The sequence below is a fragment of the Oncorhynchus tshawytscha genome, unplaced genomic scaffold (genome assembly GCF_018296145.1).
Source record: "Oncorhynchus tshawytscha isolate Ot180627B unplaced genomic scaffold, Otsh_v2.0 Un_contig_766_pilon_pilon, whole genome shotgun sequence".
NCBI classification, from domain to species: Eukaryota; Metazoa; Chordata; class Actinopteri; order Salmoniformes; family Salmonidae; genus Oncorhynchus; species Oncorhynchus tshawytscha.
This window is the reverse complement of record NW_024609833.1, coordinates 367,673-388,687: the sequence shown is the minus strand read 5'-3', so window position 1 is coordinate 388,687 and position 21,015 is coordinate 367,673. Positions and strand designations below refer to the sequence as shown.

General features: G+C 41.2%; 1 protein-coding gene across 3 annotated transcripts; it reads left to right on the top strand.

The window, feature by feature from the left end:
• Window positions 1-9,345: 9,345 nt before the first annotated feature.
• On the top strand, window positions 9,346-17,971 carry LOC112217445 (heat shock protein HSP 90-beta). 3 transcript variants are annotated; one of them, XM_024377735.2, is made up of 12 exons: window positions 9,346-9,500; window positions 10,751-10,894; window positions 11,144-11,350; window positions 11,447-11,606; window positions 12,367-12,500; window positions 12,646-12,951; window positions 13,493-13,658; window positions 13,908-14,098; window positions 15,833-15,980; window positions 16,093-16,361; window positions 16,971-17,304; window positions 17,421-17,971. In XM_024377735.2, exons 2-12 carry the CDS (start codon window positions 10,751-10,753, stop codon window positions 17,531-17,533), a joined length of 2,172 nt encoding a protein of 723 aa, XP_024233503.1. In that variant the 5' UTR covers window positions 9,346-9,500; the 3' UTR covers window positions 17,534-17,971. The 3 variants fall into 3 exon arrangements, with proteins under 3 accessions (XP_024233503.1, XP_024233505.1, XP_024233504.1); XM_024377736.2 differs by having other exon boundaries at window positions 9,360-9,500; window positions 10,709-10,894; XM_024377737.2 differs by lacking the exons at window positions 16,971-17,304; window positions 17,421-17,971 and adding an exon at window positions 16,481-16,947.
• Window positions 17,972-21,015: the final 3,044 nt, after the last annotated feature.

The following is a 21,015-nucleotide window of genomic DNA, read 5'->3' as shown; positions in this document are numbered from 1 at the left end:
TGTATATACTGTACTCTATATCATCTACTGCATCTTTATGTAATACATGTATCACTAGCCACTTTAAACTATGCCACTTTCTTTACATACCCTACATTACTCATCTCATATGTATATACTGTACTCAATACCATCTACTGCATCTTGCCTATGCCGTTCTGTACCATCACTCATTCATATCTTTATGTACATATTCTTTATCCCTTTACACTTGTGTGTATAAGGTAGTCATTTTGGAATTGTTAGGTTAGATTACTCGTTGGTTATTACTGCATTGTCGGAACTAGAAGCACAAGCATTTTGCTACACTCGCATTAACATCTGCTAACCATGTGTATGTGACAAATAAATTTGATTTGATTTGATGATGAGTTTGGAGGGTACTATGGTGTTAAATGCTGAGCTGTAGTCGATGAACAGCATTCTCACATAGGTATTCCTCTTGTCCAGATGGGTTAGGGCAGTGTGGTTGCGATTGCGTCGTCTGTGGACCTATTGGGGCGGTAAGCAAATTGGAGTGGGTCTAGGGTGTCAGGTAGGGTGGAGGTGATATGGTCCCTGACTAGTCTCTCAAAGCACTTCATGATGTCGGAAGTGAGTGCTACAGGGCGGTAGTCGTTTAGCTTAGCTTTCTTGGGAACAGGGACAATGGTGGCCCTCTTGAAGCATGTGGGAATAGCAGACTGGGATAAGGATTGATTGAATATGTCCGTAAACGCACCAGCCAGTTTCGTCTGCGCATGCTCTGAGGACGCGGCTGGGGATGCCATCTGGGCCTGCAGCCTTGCGAGGGTTAACACGTTTAAATATTTTAATCACGTCGGCTGCAGTGAAGGAGAGTCCGCAGGTTTTCGTTGCAGGCCGTGTCAGTGGCACTGTATTGTCCTCAAAGCGGGCAAAAAAAGTGATTTAGTCTGTCTGGGAGCAAGACATCCTGGTCTGCTGTTGTTGAACGCTTTAACAGAACTTTGAAGGAGAGGATGTGGAAATATTTTACGGCTCACAACAACCAGAGATATGTAGATATAGTTCAAGATTTAGTAAAGGGTTACAACTACAGCTACCATAAGAGTATACTGATGAAGTCCTCCGAGGTCTCTTCTGAAAACTCTTCAAGTCAAAATCTATATGGTTTGTTCCCCTTCGCCGTAAGATTTTTTAAATTTTAAATTCATTCTGGGGGACTTGGTACGTACAGTGGGGCAAAAAGGTATTTAGTCAGCCACCAATTGTGCAAGTTCTCCCACTTAAAAAGATGAGAGAGGCCTGTAATTTTCATCATAGGTACACTTCAACTATGACAGACAAAATGAGAAAAAAATCCAGAAAATCACATTGTAGGATTTTTAATGAATTTATTTTAAATTATGGTGGAAAATAAGTATTTGGTCACCTACAAACAAGCAAGATTTATGGGCTCTCACAGACCTGTAACTTCTTCTTTAAGAGGCTCCTCTGTCCTCTACTCGTTACCTGTATTAATGGCATCTGTTTGAACTTGTTATCAGTATAAAAGACACCTGTCCACAACCTCAAACAGTCACACTCCAAACTCCACTATGGCCAAGACCAAAGAGCTGTCAAAGGACACCAGAAACTAAATTGTAGACCTGCACCAGGCTGGGAAGACTGAATCTGCAATAGGTAAGCAGCTTGGTTTGAAGATATCAACTGTGGGAGCAATTATTAGGAAATGGAAAACATACAGGACCACTGATAATCTCCCTCGATCTGGGGCTCCACGCAAGATCTCACCCCTAGTGAGATGACCTGCAGAGAGCTGGGACCAACGTAACAAAGCCTACCATCAGTAACACACTACGCCGCCAGGGACTCAAATCCTGCAGTGCCAGAAGTGTCCCCCTGCTTAAGCCAGTACATGTCCAGGCCCGTCTGAAGTTTTCTAGAGAGAATTTGGATGATCCAGAAGAAGATTGGGAGAATGTCATATGGTCAGATGAAACCAAAATAGAACTTTTTGGTAAAAACTCAACTCGTCGTGTTTGGAGGACAAAGAATGCTGAGTTGCATCCAAAGAACACCATACCTACTGTGAAGCATGGGGGTGGAAACATCATGCTTTGGGGCTGTTTTTCTGCAAAGGGACCAGGACGACTGATCCGTGTAAAGGAAAGAATGAATGGGGCCATGTATCGTGAGATTTTGAGTGAAAACCTCCTTCCATCAGCAAGGGCATTGAAGATGAAACGTGGCTGGATCTTTCAGCATGACAATGATCCCAAACACACCGCCCGGGCAATGAAGGAGTGGCTTCGTAAGAAGCATTTCAAGGCCCTGGAGTGGCCTAGCCAGTCTCCAGATCTCAACCCCATAGAAAATCTTTGGAGGGAGTTGAATGTCCGTGTTGCCCAGCAACAGCCACAAAACATCACTGCTCTAGAGGAGATCTGCATGGAGGAATGGGACAAAATACCAGCAACAGTGTGTGAAAACCTTGTGAAGACTTACAGAAAATGTTTGACCTCTGTCATTGCCAACAAAAGGTATATAACAAAGTATTGAGATAAACTTTTGTTATTGACCAAATACTTATTTTCCACCATAATATGCAAATAAATTCATTAAAAATCCTACAATGTGATTTTCTGGATTTTTTTTCTCTCTCATCTTTTTAAATGGGAGAACTTGCACAATTGGTGGCTGACTAAATATTTTTTTTGCCCCACTGTATATCCAAGTTGAGGGGGGTTTTCGACAAAAAAATATGAGCAAGGTTACAGTCATGAGTTGTTCACAGTTACTGAATGTCTACCACGTATACCCCCTGTCTACAAGTTAAAAGATTATGATGGGGAGCTTATAGAGGGTTCCTTTTATGAGAAGGAACTCCAGAAGGTACATTGGGTAAAGACAAAGTCTTTCACGTGGAGGACATTCTGGATCAAAAGAGAGAAATGGGTAAAAAATGGGTGTTGGTCCATTGGAAAAACTGTCCCCAAAAGTTCAACAGTTGGGTATTAGAGGACGAGGTTGTGGAGGCAGTGGGGATTAACTTAAACCCTCATGCATGATAAAAACACCATAATTCGAGTGTACACAGGAGTGCATCATGGAGCACAATGGTTCTATCTGACTCTCCACAGTAATGTGTCTGCAAATATATTTATGAACCAAAGTTTGAATTATACAACCAGTTTTCCAAAGCCTATCGAGTTATCAGAGGCCTGGGAAGTAGGTCTCAGCGATAATACATACATACCCCCATAGTTGGTATAATATCAAGGAGGAGGACCAGCATAGCCAAACCACATTTAAAATCAGCGGCCAAAAATATTGTAAGTGAGGTTGCAGCCAATGCTATGACCAGACGGGCTTCATCAGATCCCAAGCATCAAGAAGGCTCGGGTCTTATGCTGTTGTCTCGAAAACCAAAAAAGAGACCTCCGGGTAAAAGGCGCAGGCCAGCCCCTAAAAAGCTGAGGTTAACCGTTAAAAGAAACTCAGTAAGTCAAAGACGACATAAAGTGAGGAGGTCTGGACCAAAAACGGCAAAAAGAATACTCAGAAGTATTTTCTAAAAGAACAAGCAACATGTCTCTTTTACACAGAGATCGATCTTTTCATGGCCCCCTTAAAACAATTTTCAATAGATAGCCCCACTCTCTGCCATTACAGTTCTATAGAATTTTTCATACTAGGCTATGGTGACAACTACCTGGACCTCAACAACACCTTATTACATTTACGTCTCAAAGTGACCAAAAGAGATGGTACTAATATTGCAAATGATGCTAAAGTGAGTCTCATTAATTACCCCTTGTCGACCATCTTCTCCCAAGTGGATGTGACTTTGGGTGAACGTCTTATCAGTCAAAGCAGTGCCACATATCCTTATAGGGCTATCCTAGAATGTTTACTAAACTACTCTGAAGACACAATTCAGTGCCGGGCTGTTTAGCAAGGATACTGCAGGAGCATCTATGGAAGACATAGATCCCACCACCGGTGATAACAAAGGACTGGAGGGACGTGCTCGCTACTGTGCTGAATCTCGAGAGTTTCAACCTATACACTCTGACATTTTCTTTCAAGAACGTCTACTCTTAAATTCGGTTGATTTAAAGGCTAAAATTAACAAGGGCCAAGGATGAGTTTTGTCTGATGTCTGCCCAAGATGGTAACTTTAGTTTAAAAGTTTGGGGGCTACGCTTTTTTATTAAAAAAGTGTCTGTATCTCCGGCCGTTCATCTGGGTCATTCACAGGCTTTGATGAAAGGAAATGCCCCTTACCCTCTCCAAAGAATTACCATGAAAACATTTAGCATACCGGTGGGAAGTAGAATCTGTAGTCAAGAAAACCTTTTTCTAGGCCCTTTACACTGCTATATCGTTATAGGCTGTCAGGACGGTCATCAGGTCCCTGCTAAGGCTTTCCAACCACAAATGAATAACAACATATCAGTGCGAGAATTTTACAATCTATTCCTGGCTACCGGGAGGCATCTAAAAGATCTCTCTTTACCTATTGACAGAAATTATTTTGCAGAGGGTTACACATTGTATGCATTCAATTTATCACCTGAGAGCTAGATGGTCTCATGAGCTGCTTGATTGGAAAACAATTGTGTGGAGTATGGGCTTGTGATGAACTATCTATTGAGAAATGGAAGGAGCGACTGGCCATGTTTATTGTCGATACATTGGCTAGCTGTGACATTAGAAGATGAAGGAGGAGGAAAAATCTCAACTTTCTTTGATTCCTACGGCTTTCCCCCCGGATTTTGACGTTGGCCTGGGGTATAGGTTTATGACATTCATAAATACCTCTTTCCCCCTTTTTCCTCTCTCTACCCTACTGAGGTTACCTTTAAAAAAAACTTGGTTAACATAGAGATTCTGGGAACATCAGTAGGTGGGGGGAAATTAACTATATTCCGGTAATCCGAACAATTGAACATATGCAGTGGTACTTAATGAATATGATGTCAGTTTGGTTGTCATCTGAGACATTCTCATCAATGAAAAGATGACATAAACTCTACAGTGGAAAATCTACACATCAGAGTTATCGGTTTCACATGGAATTGTTGTTCAATTTAAATGTTTGAATATGAAATTATTTGTGACGGGATGAAATGTGATTTTAGCTTCTAAAATATGAGATGTGGGTTTTCATAAGTTAGGGCTGCTCACTCAGTGGCCCGCCCACGTGAAGAGACAGAGGTTGTAAACTATGAAACACACCCCTTTTCTCCCTTCCTATATGAAGCCTTGACAACAACATAACTTTCTGTTCCGATGATGTGAGGACGACGGTCCTATGTCAGAATGGTTCAGATAATAACTACAAAATGAAGCCAACATCAGCATGAGCTTTGGTTGCAAATAGTATGAACTTTGAACTAATTTCATTACAGAAGTGATACCTCCTAGCCGTTGAGTTAGCAACAGCAGCTGCAAACGCAGGTTAGGAAGGTACAGACAGAGTATTCCGTCTACCACACAACAACGTTACTACAATGTATTCAATTGACAACCAGAGACATTCTTCAAAGGACAGAGGACTCGGTTTGGCAACACAGTCTTCCATCTACCACCAACCTACTGAAGTGCAGCTCAGAGTAAATATTTATTGCATTTTCCTTTTCCAAATGGGCGGTAATTTAGAATGCATAAGATACTGTATTTACGATAGAACAGCTTTTTCCCTTTGTTCCTCAGTCTCCCGCTCTTTCACTCAACCCAGCCCCTTTTCCTTTGTGTAACAAGCTGTCATATCTGTTCCGCCCGCTAGGGACGTTTTCCTTTATGACGTAATTTGTAATCAAGTTATGATTAATTGTGTGTAATTAGTTAGGTATTTAGTAAATAAATATTTAAACCCAATTTTGTATTGCTGATTCAACTTGTTAGCCAGGGATGTGCAGATAAAAGAATTTACAACTTTCAGATAAGACTGAATTAAGATAACAATTGATATTGACTGCTATTGATGTAAAATATTACTAGGTCTTTAAGAGTTTATTCGGAAGATAACAGCTCTATAAATATTATTTTGTGGTGCCCGACTCTCTAGTTAATTACATTTACATGATTAGCTCAATCAGGTGATATTAATTACGGAGAAATTATTTTATAGAATAGCAAGTCATTTCACATAATCCGGCACAGCCAAAGACACAACATATTGGTGCCCCCTGTGAGGAATCTAAAATAGAACGAGGCTTTCATTTTGATTCAGCCTATATAAAATTGAAAAACAGATGACATAATATACCAAGTTATTGTACACATTTTTTGGAGTGGTAGACAAGCACTGGGTGTGTGTGCGCTGAATATTCCCTGCCTCCGTGTTGTTCTCTGATGTTGTCAGTGGGTAACGTAAGCGAATACATTTCTGTAAGGAGGGCCGAGAAAGCTACTTATAGAAATCTGAGAAATAGAGTGTTGGGCCAAACACAGGACTATTTCTGCCTGGCGCGTTTCAGATGCGGGTAGGCTCGGTCATTATTAATTTCTCGAGCGAGGACAAAGGGCCAGCCGATTGATATTCAGGAGATTGACCAGCGCTTGACCAGCGATATATATCGCTTGACCAGCGATATATATCTCTGTCTCTCTCGCGAGTAGACCAGGGCGCATTTCATGGTTTGCCGCGCGTTCCGGTTAAAACATAGTCAAAAAAATGCCGAAAAGGGTTTGAACATAATAAGTTATAAGTAAAACCTTTCCCTTGCCAAGAGAATCCTATGTGCTGCATTTTCAGGCACAAAGGAGGGTTTAGCTTGCATGCTAAAGCTAACAAGGGAAAATACCCAGTTGGTTTTCTTGTGCTACGTTGAAATTGCTCCGCCTTGCGAAACGGAAATCCCGCCCCGGGTAGTTCCGTTTGATTTCAGCGCGTGAAATCATTGACCACTGACATGTGACCAGTATATTCGTTCATGAAGAATTATTCAGGTCACACTCAAGTCATTACTTATGATATCCAGACGGATATCAATGTCTTATCCAATTGAACTAATAAGTGTAAATCTGGCAGTTTACATTCTGAAATAGATATTTTAAATAATATCCAAATTGATGAGTTTTCTAAATAAGATTGTAAACTTTTTCCAAACTAACCTAGATGAAGCAACTTCTCAGGTTAATTAAAGTTTAATTCCCAAAGAGCCTATACAGGTCTGATTTATCATTAAATTGATAAATCAGTCAAATTTGTTTTTTGTAAAACCATTCAGTAATCCAGTACTGACAGAAGCCCCGCCCAGCGGGAATCCCATGTGGTTTTGGCCTTAGGGAGAAGTGCCACAGTGTTGAATGTGCCCAACATTTGATCAACTGTTTACATTTATGATATCCAATCAATGGAGATTGTATGGATTATCGTCTCATTCAATTTAATTGTTGAACATAACTGTTCTTCCAATCAAATGAGACACTTTTAAACTTCTCATATTAGATGAAGCAACTTCTCTGGTTAAAGTTTAATACCCAGAAAGCCTACCCAGGTAGGATTAATCATTGGCATTGATTAATTAATTCAATTTGCAAATTCATTCACGTCCAACTTCCACATTACTGGTACAGTACTGATGGTTCGTCAACATCTATAAGTTGATTAAACTTGTCTTTGCAGTTTCCGATGAACTCCAAACCCAAACTTTGAAAGAAAATAGTCCAAAATCAGTACTCTAAGCACTCAAGTGGACTCTGCAATGCAGCAGAATACCACCCTTAGGTACCATCTGGAGGAAATCTAGAATAGTCATGCTCCACAGCGTGACTACCCATTCAAGCAACCGGAGCCCTGCACTCAAAGGAGTGAAGATGATAGGTTTCAGACATATTGATAACAACCTATTTGTAAACAAAGCTGCTGTACTTATAATTTGTTAAATCACTTTGAAGTGACCCAAATGGCAAATTAATCTTTCATAGATACATTTCGGGATGTATTAAACCAGAAAAAAAAGTAACATTCTATTTGGGATTTACTGAGTCTGGCTTTAACCCTAACTTTAACCACAATGCTAACCCTGTAACTAACCTTCATTTTTGTTTTCATACAATTTTATGATATACTTTTCTTTGTAAATTCACTCTATCTACTCCGATTTCAGAGCACTCTCATCTGATTGTGCCAGAGTGCAGAATAACTGATTAATTTACAAACACGCAACACCTGTTGAATATGACTGTTATCAGTAAACTTCAGCAAAAAAAAAAAACGTTCATTGTTGCCAGCAGCAGATTTAGTTACCAACACTCTTTATAAACTGGGTGTTTTGAGCCCTGAATACTGATTTGTTGTACCCATATATCACGGGGATGACAAAACATTACTTTTAATTGCTCTAATTACGTTGGTAACCAGTTAATAGCAGTAAGGGACCTCAGGGGTATGTGATATATGGCCAATATACCATGGCTAAGAGCTGTGTCCAGGCACTCCATGTTGCATAAGAACACCACTTAGTCGTGGTATATTGGCCATATACCACACCCCCTCAGGCTTTATTGTATTTAACATGAAAACAGCCTAACCAACTCTGCTTGGGCGAGTAAAATGGTCAGAGTGAGGTGTTCTCTCGTTTGTGTCTGGAAGTAGCTAGCAAGCTTGCCAACTTTAGCCAGTTAGCTTGAGTGCTTCATTGCCGTTGTGATGTCAGAACTCTCGGATCTATCCTTCTCCTTGACCAGAGCGTCCAGTGTAAGCTCCCAGAGCGAAAGGCTCTGAATTTACGAACTAATTTACCCAGAGCGCTCTCTGACACATTGGAGACAATTTACGAACCCTTTGTGGCTGTGGTAACTAGCTAGGACTGCGTTTGACAAGCACGTGACGTCAGTTTTTAGGCGGGTTTTTCATGGAAAGTGCTGGAAAAAACGAAGTACAGCCACTAGAGTTGATTGATATTCTTCCGCGAGATTAAAACGATAATTTCCAGTTGTGTATATCTTTTGTAATATGTGGCAATTTGACTATACAGTCCGATTGATACAAAATGTGACATTGCGGTATTAAATCATATGCTTCTCTATGCAGTCTATCCACTACTAAATGTGAATATTTTCTTTAAATAAATCTGTAGTCTATCCTGCAATGTAATCAAAAGTCGGCAGTTCAAACAACTGTCAATAGCCTTTTCCAAAGATGTTTCTGATAATTTACCTGAGTAAAGCACCCATTGAGGAAATTGCTGATGAAAATGGATGAAGATCATCCATGATAGAACGTGGGAAAATGACAATCACTTCGATTAGATATTCATATTTATTTTTAACGTGACAAGAATTTACATGCATTTTAACTTGAATGTAAGGGATTCGTCAAGGAGATGCCGCACCCACTCTTGACGCAACACAGCCACAAAGTGCTGCGGATGGATACCCCCGCACAGTCAAACACACAAGAGGGTAGAAAGATATCGGTCTTATAAAAGCAAATCCCTTTCTAGTTTCCTGCGTCATAGATCCGAGGGGACTGGTGATATTGGTAGCATTTTATTCAAGAAACGTGAACGGAACAAATAAAGGTGTGTACATACTCTCTTAACCCTAAAGCTCGTCTGCGTACTCAGATATTGTTGCCTTTATAATCAGCGCTCAAAAGTCACCTCTTGCTAGTTGGATAACTTTAGCCTATCATCTCTGGTTTGTCCAGCATCAGTCTTCGAGAATGTTCGATTCGGTAGTTAGCAGGCGCGCTAACTAGTTTACAAACGTCTGCTACATTTTAAGTACAGAATGCTTTTGTTTATTTTATTTGTACACTAAATTATCTAGTTAGCCTTTCTCGGTAATGTCATTCACCACATCCACTGTGACAACTGATTCTGCCTTGCTGTGTATTAGCTAACTAGGCAATCTAACGTTGGCTAATTAACTTTCTAATAAGGCAAATTAAGGTTCATGTGAATTAGTTAACTACTACGTTTAGATGACATAATGTATTGGCTGGATTGGCTGTTAAACTGTCAACGACTTCGTCGACATAATGCTACTAGCTTTCATTGTCCGGTTGGCTAATGCAGCTAACGTCAACACTTCTTGCTGCACTTACATGGCTTCTGACACTTTTAAATTGATGAAGTGTCATTTTAGTGGCCATTGGAGCTGACATGAATTTGCAATTGATTGTGCAACAGTGTAGGTAACGAATTACGTTACATCTGCTACAATGGGTGACCTGGTCCCCTTTCGACTCCAATAAAGTTAATTGTACCGTCTGGACGTCGGCAGCATGACTTTGCGCCACGACACGCTAACTAGCTGCTTGTCTTGCATTGCTGAATCGTCGTCGCCTTTCCATGGATTTAGCGGCTTGATAACTACGTGGGATATAACGTTTCAATTCAATTAACGTGCTGGAAGTCAATTTGGAGGAGAGTTCTTTATGGATTTCCAGAACCTTTCAGAGTTTGTCAACCACGTGCTGGCTACGTCCATTGTCTCCAGGATGTCGCCATGTTGTTGGATGCTTCCTCAACATCCGGTAGTTGGTCTTTATCAGGGGGAAATGCAACTGATTGTGGGACACTTGTTCAAAGTACCCAAAATGGATTTACTTGTGTTGATGCCTAATTTTATAGTACATTGTGGCCAGATTGGCATGACAATTAACTGTTGGGTTGTGATGACTAAACTATGGGGTACATTTCAACTAAAGCAACACTCAACTTGTTGCTAACAGCAATCACTAGAATGCATGTGCTTCATTTAATTCTGTACTTGTGATATACAGGTCATTTGGGCAATTTCATAACATTGCTGCTTTTGCTCCCAGATGCCTGAAGAAATGCGCCAAGAGGAGGAGGCTGAGACCTTTGCCTTCCAGGCAGAGATTGCTCAGCTCATGTCCCTGATCATCAACACCTTTTATTCCAACAAGGAGATCTTCCTCAGGGAGTTGATCTCCAATGCCTCTGATGTAAGTTTTTTTTTTTTTTTTGTTAGGGGTGTATCATGCTGTTCAAAGTCTAATTGTTGGCACTACTGTACAGTGACTTTGTAATGCTTTAGCATCCAGCATGTTCATCTATACAATAAACAAACTTCAGTGCATAAGGATGATTACAACCTGAAAAGGATGTGTGGAGGTTGTGTATGTAATAAATGACCCCTTTGGACTTTTCCAGCTACTTTGATACTGTTGTCTGCTTTGTTCAATATCTTTCAGGCTTTGGACAAAATCCGCTACGAAAGTCTGACGGACCCCACCAAGCTGGACAATGGCAAGGAATTGAAGATTGACATCATCCCCAATGTGGAGGAACGCACCCTGACCCTCATCGACACTGGAATTGGCATGACCAAAGCTGACCTCATCAACAACCTGGGAACTATTGCCAAGTCTGGCACCAAGGCCTTCATGGAGGCCCTGCAAGTATGTCCATGGCATTACAGCAATATTCAATAATATGCCTCAAATACTATTCAGTTGAACATTGAGAGTGATTAATTTTTTTCCCATCTTTGCTAGGCTGGAGCTGACATCTCCATGATTGGGCAGTTCGGTGTGGGATTCTACTCCGCCTACCTGGTGGCAGAAAGAGTGACTGTCATCACTAAGCACAATGATGACGAGCAGTACATCTGGGAGTCTTCAGCCGGAGGCTCATTCACAGTCAAGGTCGACAGTGGTATGTGTCTTGCCCAATGAAGGCTATGCGGGTGGGTTTGTAAAATGTACAAAACCATGAAAAACATAAATTGCCTCTGCATTGTTTTGCGATTGGATCACAGGTAGGGCTGTGACGGTTATGTAATTTCGGCTGACTAATCCAAATGACCACAGTCACATGTCTCACACATTTCTCCTCCAGAATGCATGCGCTTCCCTAGAAATAGAATGGGTTTCCCCATGCAAGTCAATGATGGCATAATGGGTGGACTGGCTGCCGTTGTGAGTGTACCCATAGGAGAAAAGCACAACATTTACCCATCAATAGGTGCTGTGACTTGATTCAACTGACATGACAAAATACATTGCTGCATGAGCCCCATCAGATAACATCATTTGAGGAAATGTTCTACATTTACCATGGAAATGATTGCCTCTAAATACCAGGCAGCCATTGCGAGTGTACCCGTGTGTCAAATTGCCAGGGTTAGAGGTTCCAGGACCATTCTATCACCTTGTGTTTCAGCAAGGATTAAGTTTCATCATGTGAAGTCCATGTTACAACAGAAACTAACGCAACCGCACGAATGCCTGGCCGCCCCGGCTTCAGTCAGCTGTTTGTTCCACCCCAAAAATATCTGACAGTGATGCAAAAATATATACTTGTCTGTTATAGTTATTGTGTCAGCCCTAATAATAGATGCTATTAAACTGTCTATTGTAGTGATGCTGAAATGGGCAGTGGTGGGTGTTTTCTTTTCTGTTGACTTAATTTCCAGGGGAGCCCATGTTGCGTGGAACTAAGGTAATTCTGCACATGAAGGAGGACCAGACTGAGTATGTTGAGGAGAAGAGGGTCAAGGAGGTGGTCAAGAAGCACTCTCAGTTCATTGGATATCCCATCACACTTTTCGTGAGTATAGAATTATGGGAGTATTTATAACTAGTGTGATTAGTGACATTTATGTAGGACTGGTTGAGGGCCCTAAAAGTAAGGGGAAGTTTTCCCTTTTTATTGTAGGCTTTAAATAAGCTAAATTGCTTTTTTGTGTGTGCAGGTTGAAAAGGAGCGTGAAAAGGAGATCAGTGATGATGAGGCTGAGGAGAAGGAGGAAAAGGCGGAGGAAAAGGCGGAGGCTGAGGACAAGCCCAAAATTGAGGATGTGGGCTCGGATGACGAGGAGGATTCCAAAGACAAGGACAAGAAGAAGACTAAGAAGATAAAGGAGAAGTACATTGACCAGGAGGAGCTGAATAAGACCAAGCCCATCTGGACCAGGAACCCTGATGACATCACCATGGAGGAGTATGGGGAGTTCTACAAGAGCCTGACCAATGACTGGGAGGACCACCTTGCAGTCAAGGTACTATCACTAAAATATACATAAATTACAATGTCAAAATGGTATGCCCAGAAGGTATTCCTAGGTGGCTTGGTTCCAGAAATGTACTATTTACGTGTTCACTACATATGCACTCGAGTAACACTCGTATTGACCTAACAATCATGCATACACATTACATATGCACTCACATTTTTACACATTTTCTGGTGCTACTGTTTTATTTTACTATCCTGATGCCTAGTCACTTCACCCTGCCCTCATGTACATATCTACCTCAAATACCTCTTACCTCTGGTCACATTGGTCACGTACTCCCTGTATAATACTTCATTCTTGTGTATTGTATTCCTCTTGTTACTATTTACATTTTAAACTCCATTGTTGTACGCATTTCATGGTAGTCTACAACGGTTATTTGGTGCATGTGACAATTTTTTTTGGGGGGGGGGTATTTGGGTGACTCCTATGATTGTGGGACTTGGCTACATAGCACAAACGGATCTAAGTGCAGGATAAGATGGGTGTGTAGTAACCCTCACCTGCTTCTTCCCTTTTGCAGCACTTCTCAGTGGAGGGCCAGCTGGAGTTCCGTGCCCTGCTCTTTATCCCCCGCCGCGCACCCTTTGACCTCTTTGAGAACAAGAAGAAGAAGAATAACATCAAGCTGTATGTCAGGAGGGTCTTCATCATGGACAGCTGCGAAGAGCTTATCCCAGAGTACCTGAGTAAGTAGCCTAGTCTCCAGATAGTCTGGAGGTCCAAAGTTGCTACCACTTTGTCCCCTGGCTGTGTAATTTCAATGCCACCGACTACAAATACAGCATTGTTTCTTCACATGTAGGCTAATGGCAAGCGCAGATAATGCCCCTCTGAAATGGTTGGCTGCTTGTCTTCTCTGTAACTGTGTTTATATCCAGCAATTTCTGTAATGGAAATCGCTAAAGAAGTTAAATGTCTTCCTTCTCCCCCTGCAGACTTTGTGCGTGGTGTGGTGGACTCTGAGGATCTCCCCCTGAACATCTCCCGAGAGATGCTGCAACAGAGCAAGATCCTCAAGGTCATCCGCAAGAACATCGTCAAGAAGTGTATGGAGCTGTTCGGTGAGCTGGCAGAGGACAAGGAGAACTACAAGAAGTTCTACGATGGCTTCTCCAAGAACCTCAAGGTAACTTTGGGAGATGGGTAGGATCTTGATCAGAATTTCTTGAGCAGAGATTGTTTTGCTACTAGTAATCAAACTTGTCCTCTGCCACATTTGCTGTCATCTGGTAATCTTCAATGTTTAAATGTGATTAAACCAAGGTTTACCTAAAGTGGATCATGGACCTAGATGCCTTTTAATTTTTGTAGGAAAGTCTAGCAATGTAGTTCGTAGGGATGCACGGATATGACGTATTTGTCCATACTGATATTTTCCTTGCCAAAGAACTATACTTAACATGTTTTTGCGGCCTTTTTAAGCATTCTAGTACAGTTAAATAGTCAACACACACGGACGCAGCGGTCAAAGACACTGCATCTCAGTGTAAGAGGTGTCACTGCAGTCCCTGGTTCGAATCCAGGCTGTATCACATCTGGCCGTGATTGGGAGTCCCATAGGGCGATGCACAGTTGGCCCAGCGTCGTCCGGGTTTGGCTGGGGTAGGCGTTCATTGTAAATAAGAATTTGTTCCTAACTGTTACACACACACACATCACACTGACCAAAGTTATTTTGTTGGCATTGCCGTATGTTCCCACTACCAGTAAAACATAATCAAAACATATTTCTTTCACTTGCTGTGCTGTTTCCTTCAGTGGTTTCATTCTCGACCAGGATTTCATCATGCATGTTTTGTAGTGAAGTTTCAGCTCTGTGGCATCTTCCTCGGTGCGCACTGTCACTGTCCGTTTCCAGTGTATGCAACATTTCACATAAACCCTGTTTCTTGTCTGCATTGACGTAGTGATCCTTGTACCTAGCGGCGACACAGTAAAGGGGCTCAGAATGCCACCTACTCGCTTGTTCACAGCCTCAACTACATTTTAACCCCACGGTCTGTCGGCAGTGTTGCGCAGGCGTTTCAATGCCATGTCAGAGGGTATGACGTCTGCTGCAGACAGTTGATTCGATTGTTTAGTCAGTAGTTCGGCTGGTGATAGGCGTGTTCCTGTTCTCAAATGGCAGCAGCGGTATGAGAACCAGCACATTCTTGAGCATGCAATACGGCTTCCTCAGTACTAAATCTTCATCGACCCACTTTGCTGTCAGACTCGGCATGCTCATGGGGTTGACATCACTGGGCCAAATATCAGTCGTGACGCTCATAGATGTACGTTTCGACAATACTGTAACTCTGAGAGCATCTGAGAAATTGTGTACCAGGTGCTCGACCAGTCGACAAAAGCCAACATCCACAACAGGACGGTTGCTTGTCAAGGGCAATGAATTCCATTGTCTTGGCGTTTTTCAGTGGAATGTAAAGATTCTTTCAAATGACTGCTTGACTTGAACTTGTTTAGTTGGAAGTGTGAGCTTGTATTTCTGCTTTTTCTGTATTAAAAAATAAATTTGTGGCATTGTCTATGCGCGTCAGCTTTGACATCGGTTTTGCACGTTGGTGTTAAACTGGGCATTTTTAGCTAATATCGGCTGACATGTTCCCCGACTAATCGAGTAATCCCTAGTAGTTTGCCCAATTTCTTAAATATTATAAGCGCTTTCCACATACCCAGTGGGGCTAGTTATTGTGCTGTTCCAAACCAGTATCTATCCCTATTTAGTGTTTGAAGAACTATTGACTATATATTTAGACTGGCTTCAAGAGCCCCAACCTTAAACTTCATGATTATATTTAGCTACTGTGTAGTAACTCCTATTGACTACCAGGTTATACTAATGGTAATTGTTTCTCTGCAGCTGGGGATCCACGAGGACTCCCAAAACCGCAAGAAGCTGTCCGAGCTGCTTCGCTACCACAGCTCCCAGTCTGGAGATGAGCTGACCTCCCTCACAGAGTACCTCACCCGCATGAAGGACAACCAAAAATCCATCTACTACATAACCGGTGGGTCTAGTTACACATTCAATCAACATAACTTTGAGCCCTAAGCCAAATGGCAGTCATTGACTTTAATCACTTAGACATAGAAGTTGACTGACATCACATTTTTCTTAAGGTGAGAGCAAGGACCAGGTGGCCAACTCAGCCTTTGTAGAACGCGTGCGTAAGCGTGGCTTCGAGGTCCTGTACATGACGGAGCCCATCGATGAATACTGCGTCCAGCAGCTGAAGGAGTTTGACGGTAAAACCCTGGTCTCTGTAACCAAGGAGGGCTTGGAGCTGCCTGAGGATGAGGAGGAGAAGAAGAAGATGGAGGAGGACAAGACGAGGTTTGAGAACCTCTGCAAGCTCATGAAGGAGATCCTGGACAAGAAAGTAGAGAAGGTAAATGACGGGAACCAACCTGTGCTTTCTGCAAAAAAAAATGCCCATGACTAATCTCTTTCTGTGCTCTGAATTTTGGTGATTGATCATTTGACTTTTTTATTTCTGGTTGCAAACAGGTGCCATAGTTCATCATAAGCTAATATTGACCCTGGTGAGTCCTCTGACCATGTAGATTGAAGTGTCCTGTTAGGCTCGCGTGGTTGTTGTGCCTCTATCTCCCGGCTTTGCCATTGGATTGACTGGGAATGCCCAGTGTGTCCATGTAGTTTTGTCCCCAGGAGGTTATGCCATTACCTAGAGACTAGAAGACCTTGTGAGTTTGATGCAGCGTTTTTTAGTGGTGATTGCTTGCAATTATGACATTCTAACATTGACACCAACCTTTTCCAGAGCTGAGAATTTGCCTGTTTCTGATTACATTTTGGATGGTGTTTTGTGTGAAATTTAACAACTTTCCTGCACAATATTTCATTTAGGATTTTCTTCCCATTTTAACGCTGATCTTTTGACTATTCAATATAGGGTCAACTTGCCTGCACAGTCTTGTCTCACCTGCACATTGTATGCTGTTAGTTTGACATAACATTCGCCTCTCTGCCCCTTCAGGTGACTGTGTCAAACAGGCTGGTGTCGTCGCCCTGCTGCATCGTGACCAGCACGTATGGCTGGACGGCCAACATGGAGCGCATCATGAAGGCACAGGCCCTGAGGGACAACTCCACAATGGGCTACATGATGGCCAAGAAGCACCTGGAGATTAACCCAGACCACCCCATTGTGGAGACCCTAAGGCAGAAGGCTGACCTGGACAAAAACGACAAGGCGGTGAAGGACTTAGTTATCCTATTATTCGAGACTGCATTGCTCTCTTCGGGCTTCAGCCTGGATGACCCCCAGACTCACTCCAACCGCATCTACAGGATGATCAAGCTGGGTCTGGGTAAGGATGCACACTCGGAACTGTTAGGGGGAAGGAAACGGCTCTAAAGGGTAACATGGTTGACTATAATGGAAAATGGGGTTGTAGGCTAGGTCTAATTTCTCTTCCCCTTTCAGGAATCGATGATGACGAAGTGATCCCCGAGGAACCCACCTCTGCACCCGCCCCAGATGAGATCCCACCTCTAGAGGGAGATGAGGATGCTTCACGCATGGAGGAAGTGGATTAAATGCTGTCTCAAACCTACACACCTGTATAGCCTCACTTTTTTTCCCCAATCTGTTCAGTTGCCTTTTTTTTACTGGAGAAACCTGGTCGGTGTCCTTATGGTATAACAAAATAATTATCTTAACTCCTGCTGCCAGTGGACCAGTGTTGCTCTTGTCTTGAGCCTTAAGTTAAAATTCTAGAAAAGCCGTTGATTTTGTTCTAGTTAACGGTGGGTACTGTTAAAAAAATAATAAAAAAACAGTACCCTTTTGCACTGAGTTTTAAACTTTGGACCGGTAGCTATGTAGGGGAAATGGAACATTCCATTAGACTGACACTGGGGGGTGGTTCTTCTGATGTGCTGCTTGGAGAGTGGACTGCAAGATTCCTTTGCCTGAATCCAGACTGTCTGTATTGTCTTTTCTGTTTTGCAAAAATTAAAAGACTTAAGACCTTACATTTTCTAATTTGTCTGGACTATTAGTTTGTTCTTCCTAACATTAAACTGGAGGTTGATGAAATGGACCTCGAATGATCTTGTCAGATTCCCATTCAAACGACCACTATGTCCTTGTTTCTTAACCTAGCCCTTCACAATATTTAGGCTTGTGGCAAAGGTACAATGCTTGACTAGTTAACACAGCAGGCTATAAACTACATTTAGCAGGAAAACTTTACTTGCATAAATGCAACAATTTTAGAGTTACATGTCAATTGAAATAATTAAGCCCTATAGATGTCACATGACTGAAGGGGTGCAGCCATGGGAGGGTGCTGGTCCACCCAATAGAGAGCCAGGCCCAGCCTGGCGGTCCTGGGCTGGAGCGTTAACACCTGGTCTGTGGTGGTTAGGTCAATTGGACGTATTGCCACTTTGTAAAAACGACAGGTGGGTTATGGTAGCGAAATTGACAAATAATCTGGCAACCGCTCTGATGGACATTCCATCAGTCAGCGTGCCAATGCAGGCTCCCTCAATTTGACATCTGTGGCCTTACTGTCCCCAGCACAAGGTGCCATGATCAAGCTATTCAATCAGCTTATTGATATGCCACACCTGTCAGGTGGATGGCTTGTCTTGGCAAAGGTGAAATGCTCAAATGGATGTAAATGTGCACAATGTGCGGTGGTAAATTTTACTTTGGTAAAAGTAAAGTCGCCTTGAACAGAATTACTCAAATGAAAATCGTCCAGTAAGATTCTACTTGAGTAAAATTATTTGGTTTTAAATAAGTATAAATAATTTCAAGTTCTTCATTAAGCAAACCAGATGGTGTTTTTTTTAACGTTTACGCTCCCAACAGATTTGCACATTTTTTACATTTTTATTTTATGACAATACCAATATTACACTTTAATACAGGGACATTCCTGTGAATACAATGCTAAAATAAACTGGCCGTTTAAGTTTCACACGTTTGAGGGATTTATAAAATTGCAACAGTTCAATGAAAAGTTAAAAAGGAATTTTCCCCACCCCGTTTACATTTGTGAATCTAATATTTGGCCAAGAGAATAACGTTAATAAAATAGTTATGATCGGAATTACAAGGATAAGCATAATGCCATTTAACATCAAAGGTAAACTTTGGTAAATTTTGAGATCTTCTACACAACCAGTCATGAATTTCAATTCATAGTTTACTAGAATGGCGGCATGAAAGATGTTCTATAGATTCTGAATCAGAGGAACAAAAAAATACATTTTGTCAAAATGGAACCTTTTGTGCAAGAAATTAACGGATGGAGGAAAATATTTTTAAATGAGTTTAACTTTTGGGATAACTGGACAATTTCTTAAGTCAAAGTAAAGGAAGTGGAATTGCTTTGCAAACCTGAAATGTATCAATGAACTCATTAAACGTCAGAAACTCCCCAGTGTTGTCTAACAAATCACATACAAAATGAATACCCTTGTCAAACCAAAGGCTTTTAAAAATGGATTTCTTATTAATTTTGATAACTCTATTATTCCAAATCAATGTTTTATGGGGGAAAAAAATGTGTTTGAATATCATTTTCCAGAAAAATACAATTTTCTGGTGAAACTTAGACAATTTCACAGGTAATTAAATCACATTTCATTAGGAATTCAAGTCCAAGTTTATTAAACAGACTGTTAGGGATATGATACCACATAGAGGTAGGATAAGATAAACATTTCAACCATTTAATTCTAAAATGACCCATGTTGGGGATTAATCAGAATAGTTGGGTTACATAGATAAGATGTTTTATTTTCATTATATGCTTGTGAGTTACTACTCATTTAGAATGTTTAGAATCTTGTTGTACTATAGTGGTGGACATTTGCAGTTATCCTTTCTCTGTCCTGGGTTCAGTTACTTGGGCCGCAGAGAGGGGAGAGGTCAAGCTTGTCTTCATATGTAAACATATCTTTCAAACCATGTGAAGGGATGATTGAGGGGGAACCAATTATCTCTTGGCTCCACAATGTCTGTGTGCCAGTCACTGTGTCTCTGTGATCTTGTCCAGGAGGGGTGTATTTGATATATGCTAGTGAATGAGGTTTTGTTTTTGGTCCTGAGTGGTACTAAGAGTGAGATAAGAACATAGTTTAGACAAAGCTGAACGATAATTTATAGCCAATGCTGTCTGGCTATGGGATACTCCTCTCTCAAGTAAAGTCTTCCTTTGTAAATGTTCCTAAGATCTGTTATTCGTCATGTGAGTTGAGATGGGTGTGTCTTGGCTAAAGATGATACTAAGAACTGTTTTGTAAGAACTCTCAGAGAATTCATTTATAGACACTGAATTGATCTGAGAGGCACAGGGTTGTGATGGAGCTCATATAATTAAAGATGGACTTTATGATAACTCTGACTTGTGTGTGGTTTGCTCTCTCATGATTTGTTAATACAGGAAATTTCCACTATACCCACTAACGCCTCAAAATCAATCGCCTGTAAAACTTCACGATCATAGTCATTCCCTAATTGATATTTCCGAATATAATGCGTTTCATTCCTCCAAATAAATCTAAATATAACATAATGGACTTTTTTGAAAGAAAAAAGGCACTGACTTGGGTAAATTATTCTAGATAAACCATCAGTCTTGGACGAAAGAATTACAACCCAAAATTGAGATATCTCGTTGCAGACCCCAATTTAACAAAACTCTCATGGAATTAATCCTATTATCAATGTTTAAAGATTCTTTATCTGAATTAGTTTTAGTGATAACAATTTCAAAATATTTAACTTTCTTTTTAGCAGATATGGAGGTAATGTTGACCCTATCCTTTAGGAAAAGGGCAGTATCATCTGCAAATGGACTGATATTTATAACTTTGACTGACATTTATATATTTATCTTTACCAAAAATACAGATCCCTTTTAAATTCTCAGATTTAAGAAATAAGAAATACGGCTAGTGGCTAAAATAAATAAAAGACGGGAGATTGGACAACCCTTTCTAATTCCTCTAAAAAATAAAGAAACGAGGGATGTTCCATTACTCATAGCCATTGAACTGCT

Excerpts from the sequence above, each read along its gene's own strand:
- LOC112217445 (XM_024377735.2), top strand. The coding sequence starts at position 10,751 with ATGCCTGAAGAAATGCGCCAAGAGGAGGAGGCTGAGACCTTTGCCTTC. Across the intron at positions 11,607-12,366 it reads CACAGTCAAGGTCGACAGTG|GGGAGCCCATGTTGCGTGGA; the intron begins GTATGTGTCTTG and ends CTTAATTTCCAG. Across the intron at positions 13,659-13,907 it reads GCTTATCCCAGAGTACCTGA|ACTTTGTGCGTGGTGTGGTG; the intron begins GTAAGTAGCCTA and ends CTCCCCCTGCAG.